This window comes from Panthera pardus, unplaced genomic scaffold, assembly GCF_024362965.1.
Source record: "Panthera pardus isolate Hobbes unplaced genomic scaffold, ASM2436296v1 HiC_scaffold_10, whole genome shotgun sequence".
NCBI classification, from domain to species: Eukaryota; Metazoa; Chordata; class Mammalia; order Carnivora; family Felidae; genus Panthera; species Panthera pardus.
Window position 1 is genome coordinate 71,435,046 of NW_026526655.1, and position 13,563 is coordinate 71,448,608.

The 13,563-nt window shown below is 41.9% G+C and overlaps 1 protein-coding gene across 8 annotated transcripts in view; it reads left to right on the forward strand.

Moving 5' to 3' along the window:
* The window catches only part of RBMS1 (RNA binding motif single stranded interacting protein 1), a 218,441-nt gene that overhangs the window by 80,839 nt on the left and 124,039 nt on the right, over positions 1-13,563 (forward strand). For 2 of the 8 annotated variants that reach the window (XM_019457526.2, XM_019457534.2), the window contains exon 1: positions 6,029-6,211. The exons of the other annotated variants lie outside the window; for them this stretch is intronic. In XM_019457526.2, the coding sequence (XP_019313071.1) occupies positions 6,143-6,211 (69 nt within the window). In that variant the 5' untranslated portion in view covers positions 6,029-6,142. Of the gene's footprint in view, positions 1-6,028; positions 6,212-13,563 lie in introns of those variants that run through there. 8 annotated transcript variants of the gene reach the window in all.

The window sequence follows — 13,563 nt, forward strand, 5'->3', positions numbered from 1 at the left end:
ATTGTCCAGTTGGTTTCCATACAACACCCAAAAGGTGTTGGGCTCATCCCAAAAGCTGCCCTCCTCAATACCCATCACCCACCCTCCTCCTCCCACCCCCCCTCAACCCTCAGTTTGTTCTCAGTTTTTAAGAGTCTCTTATGCTTTTCCATAGCTTTTTTTAAGTGACTTGCACAAGGTCACATAGATGGTAATTGCAGAAGCCTCAATATACGCTGAGGTGTGGGCTCTTAAGTTTTCCCGTATGGGGTTTGCACTTGATCCTTAGCTAATAACCATCATTAGTATTGTTGGAGGCAGAGGACTTTGGAGTCAAAGAAACCTGAGTTCAAACCTCAGTTCCATTACGTATTTGATCTGTGGCCTTGGGAAAGTTACTTAAACCTCTAAGCTTCAGTACTTCCATTTTTTTCTTCAGTAAAGTGGGGTAATCATTCTTTCTTCATGATTCTGTGTGTGTGTGTGTGTGTGTGTGTGTGTGTGTGTGTGTGTGTGTTTGCGTGTGTGTTACAGAGAGATGGGGCAGAGGACATGCTGAGAGAGTGCCAGGAATATAGTAGTCACTCAATAAATGACAGGTATTATTTATTAGTCCATGCAGAGAAGCAGTAGTAGGGCAAGGACTGCTCTGTTTTGTTCCCCAGAACAGATTTAAGGATCGTCAGGTTATTGCTTGTGGTCAGACTCATCAGGCTATGTTTATGTTGTTCTGTATACCTTCTAGGATTATAGCTGTAGAGCTATAGTTTTATTTTATTAGAGTGGTTTCATTTTTATATACATATGATTTTATGTATGTCTAGGGAGGCTTTAAATCTAGAATAAGAATCATAGGTTTTTAAAAAGCAAAATAGTAAATTATAGAAAATATTGCAGCTACTTTAGAAATTGGGTACTTTATCAACTCCATTTTGTACCAGGAAAGAAAAGAAATTTAAAGAATCTGCTGACCTCATATTTTTTCTTTCTTTTTTTTTTTTTTTCTCTTCTGCTGGGAGCCAGAGGCTTTTGAGCTTTTAAACCTAGAGACTCTCAAATGTAAATAATTTTTTAGTGTGAACTGCTTATGCTAACCAATACCATGTGGTTATATTTTATTCATTAAAGATTGTAATTTGAAATAATGTTGGGTGAATTTTCCCTCAATTCCTTTCTGTTTTTAATGTGATCCAAATAAAAAAAGGTGCCTGAAGTGCTTTAAGCAGTGATATAGGGATAGAATCTATTATAAATCTATTCTTTTGTTGATAGAGGTGTTCTTTCTTACCTCATTGGACATCTTCTCTGTCCCCATTTTTTTATTTCTTGCAAAGCTTAGCTTCTTCACTATACTTTCTTTGTAGTAATTTCATTCAAAGGCTCCTCTCTGCTGTGGGGGTCAGTAATGTGCGTGTTGGAATGAGGGGGTTCCCTAGCCTTTTGATCGTTTGTCATCTGCTCCCTTCAGGGAGTTCATCGATTAGCAATGATTTCAGCAGCGATTGCCCCAAATCTGCATCTTCTCTCATACAAGCTGTCTATCTCAAGTTCTGTTTTTCAGACCATCTGCATAGTGCTTCTTTCTAAATGTCCCTCAAACAAAACATTTATACATCTGAGCTTCCCACACCCATGTTATGTATCCTGTATTGATCTTTCTCTCTGGCGGACTCCCATAGCACATACTTGTCTAGACCACTTGGCTGATGCTTACCACTTAATGCCTTGCATTATTAGTGTAGAGCAATTCGGGTGCTGTAGGGGTTACAAGTACTCACCTGGGAACTGGAACATTACTTATAAGGCTTTGTGGAGATACAGCATTATAGAGTTAAAGGAGCACAGGATGAAGTCTTTTAACCCTAGCCAGATCTAGATTTTAACACTTGCTTGCTGCTTACTAGCTATGGGTAGGACAGTCAGTCCTACTCTTTTTCCCCTGTCATCTGTAAATGGAGCCTAATCACCCTTCCCACTTAATAGGGTTGTTGTCAGAGCTTTATAAATGAAAGTCACATTTTCAGATTGTTTCTTAGGACAAATGTCTCCTAAATTCAGATTCTCAAATTCTAGTTATATAAATGCTTGGAAGTCACAGGTCCTATGTCTTCCATGAGATTGCAGGCTTCTGCCTCTGCTGATGGATGACTCCATCCTTATTGTCCTCATTTGCAGACTCCTCCTGCCTTACAGAGTGTGATCTCTGATGCTGGCTCACAGTCTCCCCATTCATACAGAAATCGTTCTGGTCCAATACATAACTTCTTTAAAGGAAATGGGACAAAAACAAATGTAGGAGAAAAACTTCAGGGCACCTCGGCTATTGAAACAGACCTTTGCCACACTTTTTTTTTAACCTCTAAAAGTGAAGTCTGTGGTATACACAGTCATAAGAAAGCTCTTTTTACTTGTTGTCCTTTCCAGCTATATACCCTTGCTCTGGCTCTTTGATGGTCAGCCAGACTTGCTAAGCATCAGTTATTTATACAGTACACCCACTTAAATCTACAAACCACCACTATAAAACCTAGAAAAACAATAAGAACAACAGGCATTTATTGAGTTTGGCCCTTTTGTTGGTATAATGTATATATACTTAAGACAATCTGTTCGGAGTCTGGGACTCAGAGAGGTTAACTAACGTGTCCCAAGCCATGTGGCTCGGAAGTGGGAAGCTGAAATGGGAAGCCAGATCTGTCTGGCTGTTTAAATTTTCTTCCTTGGATTGTGAAATACAGATTCACTTAAGCCATCTGAAGAAGGGGGGTGGGGTTAAAGTATACACACGGAGGGGCTGGCTATTGGAAGCCACAGCAGCTCCAGGGACTGCTGCTCCCTTCATCATCTCACAGCCAAGTGCTCACCCGCTCCTGGCATCTGCTTTACTCTGCTTGCTGCCAGTCAGCTTCCTGTTTACTCATAGTTTCTGCTGCTTCATAACCTTGGCTTACATATGGCTTTGGCTTTTTGTCGCCTCAATTCTACCCCCTGGCGCTGTTGCAGTTTCTGCCCCTTTCCTCACTAGTTCAGCCCTTGGAGCTTTCTGAATCAAATTCCCAAGGGTGAGAATCTGATTGGCTCTGCTCCTTTTTCTCAATCCAAGCCGTGTCATAGGTCACTGGCCTGTCTGTGGATTGGCTGCTCCTGGGTCAGATTCTCATAACTTTACCCATCAGCTGAGCTGGAGGTGGAGGGTGTTGTAGCAAAGTCTCAGTTTCCCTTTCAGGAGAATGAGCATTTACAGGACAGATTCCAATGTTCTTCCCATGATAACTTGCAGTTTCTCTGGAATGTTTCCTTCATTTGTCTGTCTTAAAACATATTTGTTTCAAAGGTCAATAAACTTTTCCAGATGAATCTCACTAGGATCTATCCCTGTAATCATTTACAACTAAGCACTTGTAAATATCTATAACTGATTATGTATATACACATGGTTTCATATATCTGTTATTTCTTTTACATTGGAATCATTTGGGCTTTAAGCATCACTTCATTACATTTTATAGTCTTTGGGGCTATCTTCTCCTTTCTTTATAATGCCTTACTTAGTTAAGAGTACCTACCTAAGTCTGAAACTTTTGAACCCTGGCTGGTAGACACCGTTTTAAAAAATGGCCTCTCCTTGTATGCCATTCATCATTATAAGATGCTATATATTTTTGATATTTAGATATCCTTTTTATTCTTAGAAATAGAGTTCTTTTAATGTTATTTATATTTAATAAGAATACTAATGTATTCTTTAATTACTTAGTATAAAATATTCTAAGTATATTTTAGTATTCTAATTTAAAGTTTGTTATCACTTGAAAGTTTGCCTTATCCCTGTAAAACTACTGCAGGGTTTCAAATCAAATCTTAGCATTCTAGAATAGCACAACATCAAAAATACCTTAGAGCAGAGCCATAGAAAAATTAATCTATGCTGTTCTTTGTGGTTTAGATTGTGGTTTCCTAAGAGACCAATCATGACAACTGAGGTTGTACATGGAATTTTTTCCATAGATGACCTGCCTCAACTGCTGGGGTCCTGGGCATTAAGTTCTCAGGAAAAGGTACCTATAACCTGAACAGTTCTACCTAAAACCTTATATTTTATACCTGTGGTTAATAACTTGCAGTAAAGTGTCCTAGTTACAGGTGACGGCAAAGCAGCGGCTGAGACAATTATAAATCTATGGAGTAGGAGGAAATAGTTCTAGCATATATATTAACACGCAATTGAATGTTAGTTGTGCTGTGTTTTTTTAAAGCACTTTAAAAGGACAGATATGTTTCTGTGAATTTTATCTAGCAAGTTCTTACTTGTCTATGGTGTACCTAGTACTGTGTCTAGAATAAGGTCCTTTGCTGCTGCTGCTTTTTGTTTTTAGTGAAAAGAATTAGGGACTACGTGTATGTGTATTTTGTGTATATGGTTGTTTTAAATTGGGTTAAACTTGCGAGTTATCACTTCTGCTGGAGAGCATTGGGAGCATCTTGGAGTACAGAGGTAGCTAAGTCACCAGCAGGTTATTGAAGATAGATATTTTCAGTTCTTTGCTGCTGAAAAAACCTTTGGCCTCAGTTTTTTTTAATTTTTTAAGTTTATTTATTTAATGTAGTATCTCTACACACAATGTGGGGCTCAGTAGCCACAGCTTTGCTAGTAGACTCACTTTGTTTTCCTTATGGCAGCCAGAAGTTGAGTGCCTTTACTTCTTAGAGGAGTTAGGATTTTTCATTTTCATGGCAGATGGCCCCTTCCAAGGCGTTAGATCAGCGGCCAGGAAGAACTTTGTAATACCACCCTGATACTACCCTGTAATACAGCTGAACTGGCCATCGTGACAGATGGCAAGCCTACTTCAGTGGCCTGTCCAGAGCCTGCGGGCTCTGCCTGTAGGACTTGCTGTAGAAGCCTTCTGCAATGCACAGGTTCTAGGCTTGATACACCAAAGTGAAAGTGATCAAGAAAAGGGGCATCTTGAGACGAGTTAGATAATTTCAACTGGGAAACAAAGGAAACTCCCCCCCACCCCCGTCCCTCTTTTACAGTTTCTGTGCCCTCTCAGAGCACGTTTGTGTGGCATCTAGTAATTAACGTATAGAAGGATTACACTATTCCAGTTTAAAGGAAGGCTTACCAAACCATTGGCCTTAAGTGATTTTTGCTATTTGACATTGTCATCTTGAAGGTAAGCTTATAAACTCTGGCAGAACTTTACCGTGCGTATTTGCGTTAAGAGGGTTGGGAGTGTAGACCTGTTTTCCCGTGCTAAAATTTTAGCGTTGTGAATTGGGGAAGCGCGGATTTGCAGAGGTTTGGTGGAAGGCTGGTTTGTTGAAGTACGAGGGACTGCCCGCACCCTTTGGAGAGATGGCGGGGGCGGGGGTGGGTGGTAGTTTGGAAGGATGAAAGAGAGACCCGGGACTGGTTCAGTTCCTACCCAGGTGTCATTGTGCTCTCCGAAGCCATACCCTTAAAAGGGGCTTCGAGCAGGGGTGCAAAGCTGCCTCTGGTGCTTAGGCAAAGAGCCGAGGGGAAAAAAAGAAAAGAGGAGGGGGGTGGCTACTCCAAGGAATGTGCGGCACGCGGGGAGCCAGACCCAACCATTGCACCGGAGCGGGGGCGCCGGCGGCTCCCCTGGCCGTGCGGCCCCGGCTCCGGCCCCAAGCGCGGGAGGGAGCTTGCGGGGGCCGATCGGCCGGCGGGGCTGCGGGCGCCGCGCCCAGAGGGCGGGCGGGGAGGCGCGGGTGGGCCTGGGCGCGGCGCGAGGCGGTGCGCGGCCGCCTCCCCGCCCCCGGCCGGCGCGCTCTCGGGGCGGTGGTTGAGGCCGCGGTAGGTGGGGACGCGGCGGCGCTGCTCCTCCGCTGCCGCCGGGAGAGTCCGCGGCGCCGCCAGCTCCGCGCGCGAACTCCCGTCCATGGCACGCAGGGCGGCGGCCGCCGGAGCTGCCCGAGTCTCGCTCGCCGCCGCCGCCGTCGCGCCGCACTTTTAGGCGAGTCCGGAGGTTGAGGGCGGAGGAGAAGTCAGCCCCGAGCTGCAGCCCCCGCCGGCCGCCGCCGCGCGGCGAGAGGGAGTTCCCAGAGCGGCCGCGGCCCCGGCCGGCCCCTCCTGCGCCCTCCCCCTCGCGGCGAGGCTGCCCCGCGCCCGCGCCCGCCGCCCGCGCCCGCCGCGATGATCTTCCCCAGCAGCAGCGGCAACCCCGGGGGCAGCAGCAACTGCAGGACGCCCTATCGCAAGCAGGTGAGGCGGCGGCCGGGATGCCGCGCCGAGGCCGGCCGCCCGGCTTTACAAAGGGCGCCAGCGCTCGGCCGGACACCGCTCTCCTCCTCGGAGGGACCGGACTGGGCGGTGACCTTGTTTCCGAAGGAGGCGGCCCGCGGGGATGGCTCGGGCCGGTGACCTTAGCAGGGGAGATGCCCTCGTCTCCGCCGGGCCGGGTGGGACGAGGAGGAAGGGGAAGGGGCGGTGAGGCAGCCGGAGCGGAGAGCGCGGGGCCAGGGGCTTCTCCCAGCTCTGCAACAAGTTTGGGTTTTTTTTTTTTTCCCCCTGAAACCTTTGTGTGTAGAAGAGTACGATAATAAGTGGTAACATTGGTTTGCAACAGTCTTCACTCGGAACCTGAAAGAACCTGCCTGATTCATAGCAAACCCGGAAGACCAGTGTGTGTGTGTGTGTGTGTGTGTGTGTGTGTGTGTGTGTGTGTGCGCGCGCGCGCGCGCGCGTCCCCCCCCCATATATATTTAAAAAAAAAAAAAAAAGACGAAACAGGAACTTCTGTCACTTTCTCAAGGTTTTTAGTTTTCAGAAGCACAGGGAAATCCTGTGACATCCTAGTTGCAGAGATACTTGGATAAGCCTGAGTCATACACATGCCTTTTCCTATTTTAATACCGTTTCATACATTTTTTAACAGATTGAACTCCAAAGGCACTTTAGTGGTCAGATCGAAATCCCCTGCCGGGAAATAGGAGTGGAGCTGGGAGCTTATAGTTTTGGCCTTTTGTTTTGTTTTTCATCTTTGTTTTTAAAAGAAGGTTACTGAAGCCATGTTGTGATAAATCTCACAGAGCCTTTCAGCAGCAGCAATAACAAAACCTAGCTTTAAATTATGTAAAAAATGTGCAGGTCTGTTTAGAAAAGGTTAAACTGATTTAGAGGTCAGTGGCAAGAGGCTTGTTGAGAAAACAAAAACACGATTGCAGATATTTTTCTTCCATAATCTCTTGTCTACATCCTTAGCTACGGAGACAAATCAATTAAGTTATTATCCCAATAATGATACAAGTGAACTCTATCCTTCCATCCAGACCGTGGCTCTGTTAAGATCATGACAGATGCCTGGTGATGCCTGGTGGCTTTCCTAAAGACATTCACAGGATTATTGATTATATTTAGTCCTTTTTGTTCTCAAAGTCATTTGGTGGGGGGTATGTCTTAGCATAAGTACATGTCAAAGTAGGGCTAATTTGATCAAACAGTTATGGTGTCACAAAGTATTGTTTTCCAGTCTTTGGTTCTTTTACTTGTTAGCTTTCCCTTGAAAAGGCAGTAAACACACCCTTGTCTGAATGCCCTGGTTGCCCAAGTCAATGTAACTTTTACCTGGTTTAAGAAAAGCGCTCTCTCTTTTTTTTTTTTTTTTTTTTCATGAAAAAAAAGTGCATTTCTGACTTGTCTGAAGTATAATGCTAAAATTGTCTAGATTCAAAACCAGGCATCTCTAAAGTCATTTCGTGTGGCCTCATTTAAAATAAATGTACTGGGATCTAGCACACTTACATCAGCTTCACCCATGATGCCAATTCACAATAAATATTCTTCTCCTGAACCCTCCCCCCCCCACCCCTCTCTACCTGAAAAGATGGCTAATTATGTAAAGGCCTTGTGTATTCATTTATTTATTGTCAAAACCCGGCGGGGTGTTAGCTCTGAAATGGGGAAAAGGCTCTGAGGGCGAGGCCCTTTTGCTGTGAGGGGCTGGAGGTTTTGTGTGTAGAGGGGGACAGCCTGCTGGTCTGGAGCACGCTGATAAGATGCTCTTCTTTTCACTGGGCTCTCCTTAGATTCAGAGACTAAAAGGGCTGACTGAATCAGAAAAACAAACAGACTTTCTTTTTTCTATAGGCAAAGAAAGAAATGAATGTGTAGGCATTATACAGACACAAGACCCCGGGTACCAGTGGTATTTGAGTCAAAGGTTTCTTTTGTTAGTATTTAGCCATTCACTGGGAAAGCACACTTCCAGCGTGGGGACCTGGTTACCATGAGTGACTTTGTGATCTCATCCTGGCTTCGTCTAAACGAGAAGTGCAATTAATGCTTTTTGTAAGATTTTGCGATGTTAAGCTTGCACCTTTCAGTTCATATTAATTTGTTCATTCTGATGAAAGAATAGGTAAACTTTAGGTGTCTAATGTGGTTTGATTTTAATCTAGAAATATAGCTGATTTCAAATAATTTGCCTAAAGAAAAAGTTGAATATGAGGAATACCTAAAAGTCACCTTTGGAAAATGATATGAAAATCATTTTTTTCCATAGATGTTAGTAGTAGCTAACCATCACTGAGCACCTCACTGCCTGCTGGTCAATGTGTTAAGTGCTTTAGGTGGATTAACTAATTTTAGTCATCTTGACAGTCCAATGAAGCGGGTAATAATATCTCCTTTGCAGTTAAGAAAACTGAGGCATAGCTTAAGTAACTTGTCCAGTCTGTACAACCCAAAGGCAGGATTTAGATAGACCCTGGCAGTCAATCTCTTAAAACCACCACACTGCAACTGCCTGCTTATGTGCACATGTCAATAGAAACTCACACGGAGCTCATCTGCATCACTGCCTATTTCCTTTCTCATCTCCAAAGTTCAGTTTAGGGATTCCTCCTGCCTCTTTTTTTTTTTTTTTTTTGAAGGGAAAGGGTAGAGGTTGTGAGGTTGGAAGCAAAGAATGAGGTGAATGGATGATATGGATGATGGGTTCGTGATGTTTGAAAGCAGCATTTGTGTCAAAGTATTGTTTCAGTGGAGACTGTACAATGTCTTTAAAAAGTTTGTATTTCACATGTATAGGAGTCAGGCAGTTTTAGTTCAGTGCTCATCTCCCTCCTGCCCCATGTAGTATATCGAGGGCATCAAAAAGCACTGATGTCTGTCATCATCTCGGATAAACAGGATTTTCCTGCATCGCAGGCCTAGGAGCACATTAGAAGTACACCTGCTTGGCTCAGGTCAAAGTGAGAGGCTTTGAGTGAAGTGATAACCCAGTAGGCAGTATGTGAACAAAGATGGTTTATTCAAGTCTTGGTGGAGAAGTGTGTACATCCTGTTATTGTTGCCTATGACTTTCAGATACACAGTATTTCTTAAGCATATCCAGTCTGTATGAAAGTGCCCCCACAGTCTAAACAAAAAACATTTATCAGGACCTCTGTAGCTGTGAACCTATTTTATTGGTTTCAAAAAAAGAAAATGCTTTATGCTACAGCCTTGAAATAGAGAAAATGAATATTTCGATTTTTCTTTGAATTCTTTTATTAGCCACTTCTCTCTCCATGTTTTGTGACTTCCACTTTAGAACTGCCTTCTCGGGGTAGTTGACTCAGTTATGTCCTGTAATTTGGCTTTTACAAACTGGCAGGTAGCAATTCCTTTCTTGCTGTATGCCCTAGTGATTTGCATTGGGGCCTTTGAGGTAGAAGGGTGAACACAAGAATTTGTGTGTGTGTCTTTTTCTTTACAAATGATATTGCCAGCAAATAGCTGTACTTGTTAAGTGTTGCTAACTTTTGATGAGTGAAGTACTTATCTCCCCAGTTTAAGTAGATTTACATAGTTTGCTGCTTTCTTGAAGATTAACTGGGTGTAGCTGCACGTGAAGAATCCAACAGTGATTCAGTGTTTGGCCTTGTTGGAGGATGACATACAAAGCTGTTGATTAATCCTCTTCAAGCACTTTCTGTTCACAGCAATCGATGTGTAGTAGATTGGGTTTTGTTAAGTTTGAAGATTAAAGTTGTGCATAGAAATACTTAAAAAAAAAAAGAAATATTTAAATGAACACTCAGCTACTCCCGGTTTGTTGCTTTGAGAAGAAGGTAAACATACTCAGGCCACAGAGATTGGCAGTTTAGGGGAAGGTAGCAGAAAATTAAATTGGCGTGCGTAAGTAAGGTCCTACACTTTTTTTTTTTTAAGCTATCTCAGCGTCTTGGTGATTCAGTAGAATTTATGAATCAAGGAACTGTGTTTTAAACATGTATCCATAGCCATTTGAAAAGTACAGAATTCTCCATCTGTGATCACCCACTTTTTCTGCTGGGCATCCCTTCTGGCAGCTCACTACATTTTCTGTAGTTCACTTCGGGTTTTGAACACATCTCTTGTTTTCGTTCATTCTTCCCTTTAGAGACTGATGTCAACTGGGCTTCCCATCTATTGGCATTACTTTTCAAGCCCTTTCTTGGTGGTGTGTGTGCATGGGGGGATGGGGGGGGGGGAGTCTGTCTTTCCCACGTTTCTGAGAATATGTTTCCAAAGCACTCCACCAAAAATAAGTATTTAAAGATATATAGATGATATTCCCTCCCAACCTCAACTATATTTAATCTTCACAACATCCATAGAAAGTAGAGAAGGGTCAGGAATTTGGAGGCAGTGAATTTCAGTGGCCTAGCTGGTGAAAGCTAGGTCTCTGCCATCAAGGCTGTGTCTGCCACCAGGAGAAGGAGAGGGAAGCCCAGCTGTAGCCCCACTACACTTCCCTTTACTTGGCCTCCCAAAGACATGTGGCACACAGAGCGTCCCAGATTTCAGCTTTGGGAAGTGTAGCTCTGTAATTTATTCGTGTTTTTTTGTTTGTTTCGTAAAGGCCTTTACTCTCGGGTTGTCAGATAACATATAGGATGCCAAGTTAAATTTGAATTTCAGGTAAACCATGAATAATTTCTTAGTATACGTATGTCCCAAATATTGTGTAGTATTGTGTATTTTTATTCGCTCAGTCCAGCAACCCTGTCTCCTGGACTTCTTACAACTAAAATTCATAAAATATCATATAAATCGTATAAATATAAAAAATCATAATGATAAGCCCTATTATTCCTACTTTTTCCACTAAAATTTTGCCCCGTAGCCTATACTTTGAACCCTGATGATAAGGCAGATTTCCCCTTGTAACTTCTTTAACTGTTGCTCAGCCTAATTGAAAGACCCTGGCTTATGTGCTGGCTCTCCCACTTGAATGCTTTCCCCTTAACCTGTCTACGTCTCTGTTTCTGTTAAGGAGAGAGTAGTGCCCATTCCACAGGGTTGTTGCTGTCAATCCTTCTGGGAGGTGCTATTATTATTAATGTCCCCACAGAGCAAGCAACAGCGGGTGGTCCTGAGAGGCTCTGTGTGATCTAGGAGACCTTGACACAGCCTCTAAGAATGGACTATGTTTAGAAAGTGGGGACAGCCTCCAAAATGGTAAGGACCTGGAGCTTGAAGATGAGATTCTTTAACCACTGGAAGGAAAGAAAAAGAAAGAGAGGAAGGAAAGAAGGAAGGAAGGAACCACAAAAGTAGAAAAGTGCATTCCACCATATTTTAAAACAACTATTTCTGTATTGTGCTCTTAGTAGCAGAGTTTGCCTTCTCTTTGGGGAAAGAAAGCCTTCAATCTTCATGTCTTTATTTATGCAAATATATGTTTGGAGAAGGAAAAAAAAGCATTGATCACTTTTATCAGTGAGAATTGCTACCTTTTAATTTGAGAACAGATTTGATTATTAGTATATGCATGATGATTTCCTGAATTCTTTCCTTTGTCTTGTTTGTATATTTGGTTTTCAAAGACGCCATCTCTGCATTACTCAGAAAAATAAACATTTTTTTTTTTTTTGTCCTCGGACGTCTGTAGGTGTTTGGTGGGTGTTTGTTTTTAAACTCACATCTGTAGAGAATGCTTTGCTTAACACATCCTAAAAGCTTAGTAAATTTTGAAATAGGATAGACTTACCATGAGCAAGAAAGCAAGCTTTTTTCTGGAGTAAAGACAAGGTGAAAAATTAAATGGAGCAAACTAAATTCTGTATTCAGGTAATGAACCAATATAGCTATTGTTTTTGTTTTAAGCTTGCTTATTTTTTACATTTAAACCCAAGTTAGTTAACATATAGTGAAATAATAATTTCAGAAGTAGAATTCAGTTATTCATCACTTACATATAACACATCCCAAGTGTCTTCCTTAATGCCCATCACCCATTTAGCCCATCCCCCACTTCCCTCTCGCAACCTTTAGTTCTCTGTATTTAAGAGTCTTATGTTTTGTCTCCCTCTCTGTTTTTATATTATTTTTGCTTCCTTTCCCTTATGTTCATCTGTTTTGTATCTTAAATTCCACATGAATGAAATCATATCATATTTGTCTTTCTCTTGCTGACTTATTTCACTTAGCATCAATATAGCTATTGTTATTTAACGCTTATTAAATGGCATCAGGGACAGAAAAACTTGATGTGATACAGAGTAGTACCCTAATAAATAGAATGATGTTTTGATTCCACCTTATTTATTTAAACATATAGAATTTCAAAACACTGTAGTATAAACACTATAGTAGAAGATTATATTCATATTTGTTAATTGTACATACGCTACAGTCTCAAAAATGAATTTTAAAAAAAGGACTGGAGGGAAATTGCCAAAATATTAACAGATATTTTCCTGTTGGTAGGCAGAATCACTAGTGACTTATTTTGAGAGATTGTTTACATTTTTTTCAACCTTCCAGTCCTTGCTTCCCACAATAAATATATAATTCTTTGGTTGTCAAGAAAAAAATAAATGAAAAATGAAAAAACTTAGAAAATTGTATTATTTTTAATGTCTAAAACTTGTGAACATCCAAGAAATTGATGTCATTGAGAATTTCAGCAAGTAGCATATAGGCATTATTTGTTTCTGTGCCTGAGCCTTGAGATGTGGTCCTTTCCTATGTTTTATGAATTTCTATTCTTATTTTTACTGAAAATTATTAATAGCATCTTTTTGGAAATCACTTTTACTGATGCATAGTTTTTTTATATTTATGAACTTAGTATTTTCCTGTTTCATTTATTTTTATTTTTTTTATTTGTAATTTTTTAAATGTTTATTTTGGAGAGAGAGAGCAGGGAAGGGGCAAAGAGAGACACACACACAGAATCTGAAGCAGGCGCCAGGCTCTGAGCTGTCAGCACAGACCCCGACGCGGGACTTGAACTCACGAGGTGCAAGATCATGACCTGAGCCAAAGTCGGATGCTTAACCGACTGAGCCAGCCAGGGGCCCAACTATTTTATTTTTTTAACTGACTCCTTTCTTTTTGTTTTTAAGTTTATTTATTTTGAAAGAGAGAGGCAGAGAGGAGATAGAGAATCCCAAGAAGGCTCTTCACTATCAGTGCAGAGCCCGATGTGGGACTCAAAACCCACAAACCATGAGATCATGACCTGAGCTGAAGTCAAGGGTTAGATGCTTAACTGACTGAGCCACTCAGGCACCCCAATATTTTCCTATTTTAAACACACTTAAAATACGCTTTGTATGTTCTGATGTTTTAAAAACATTTAT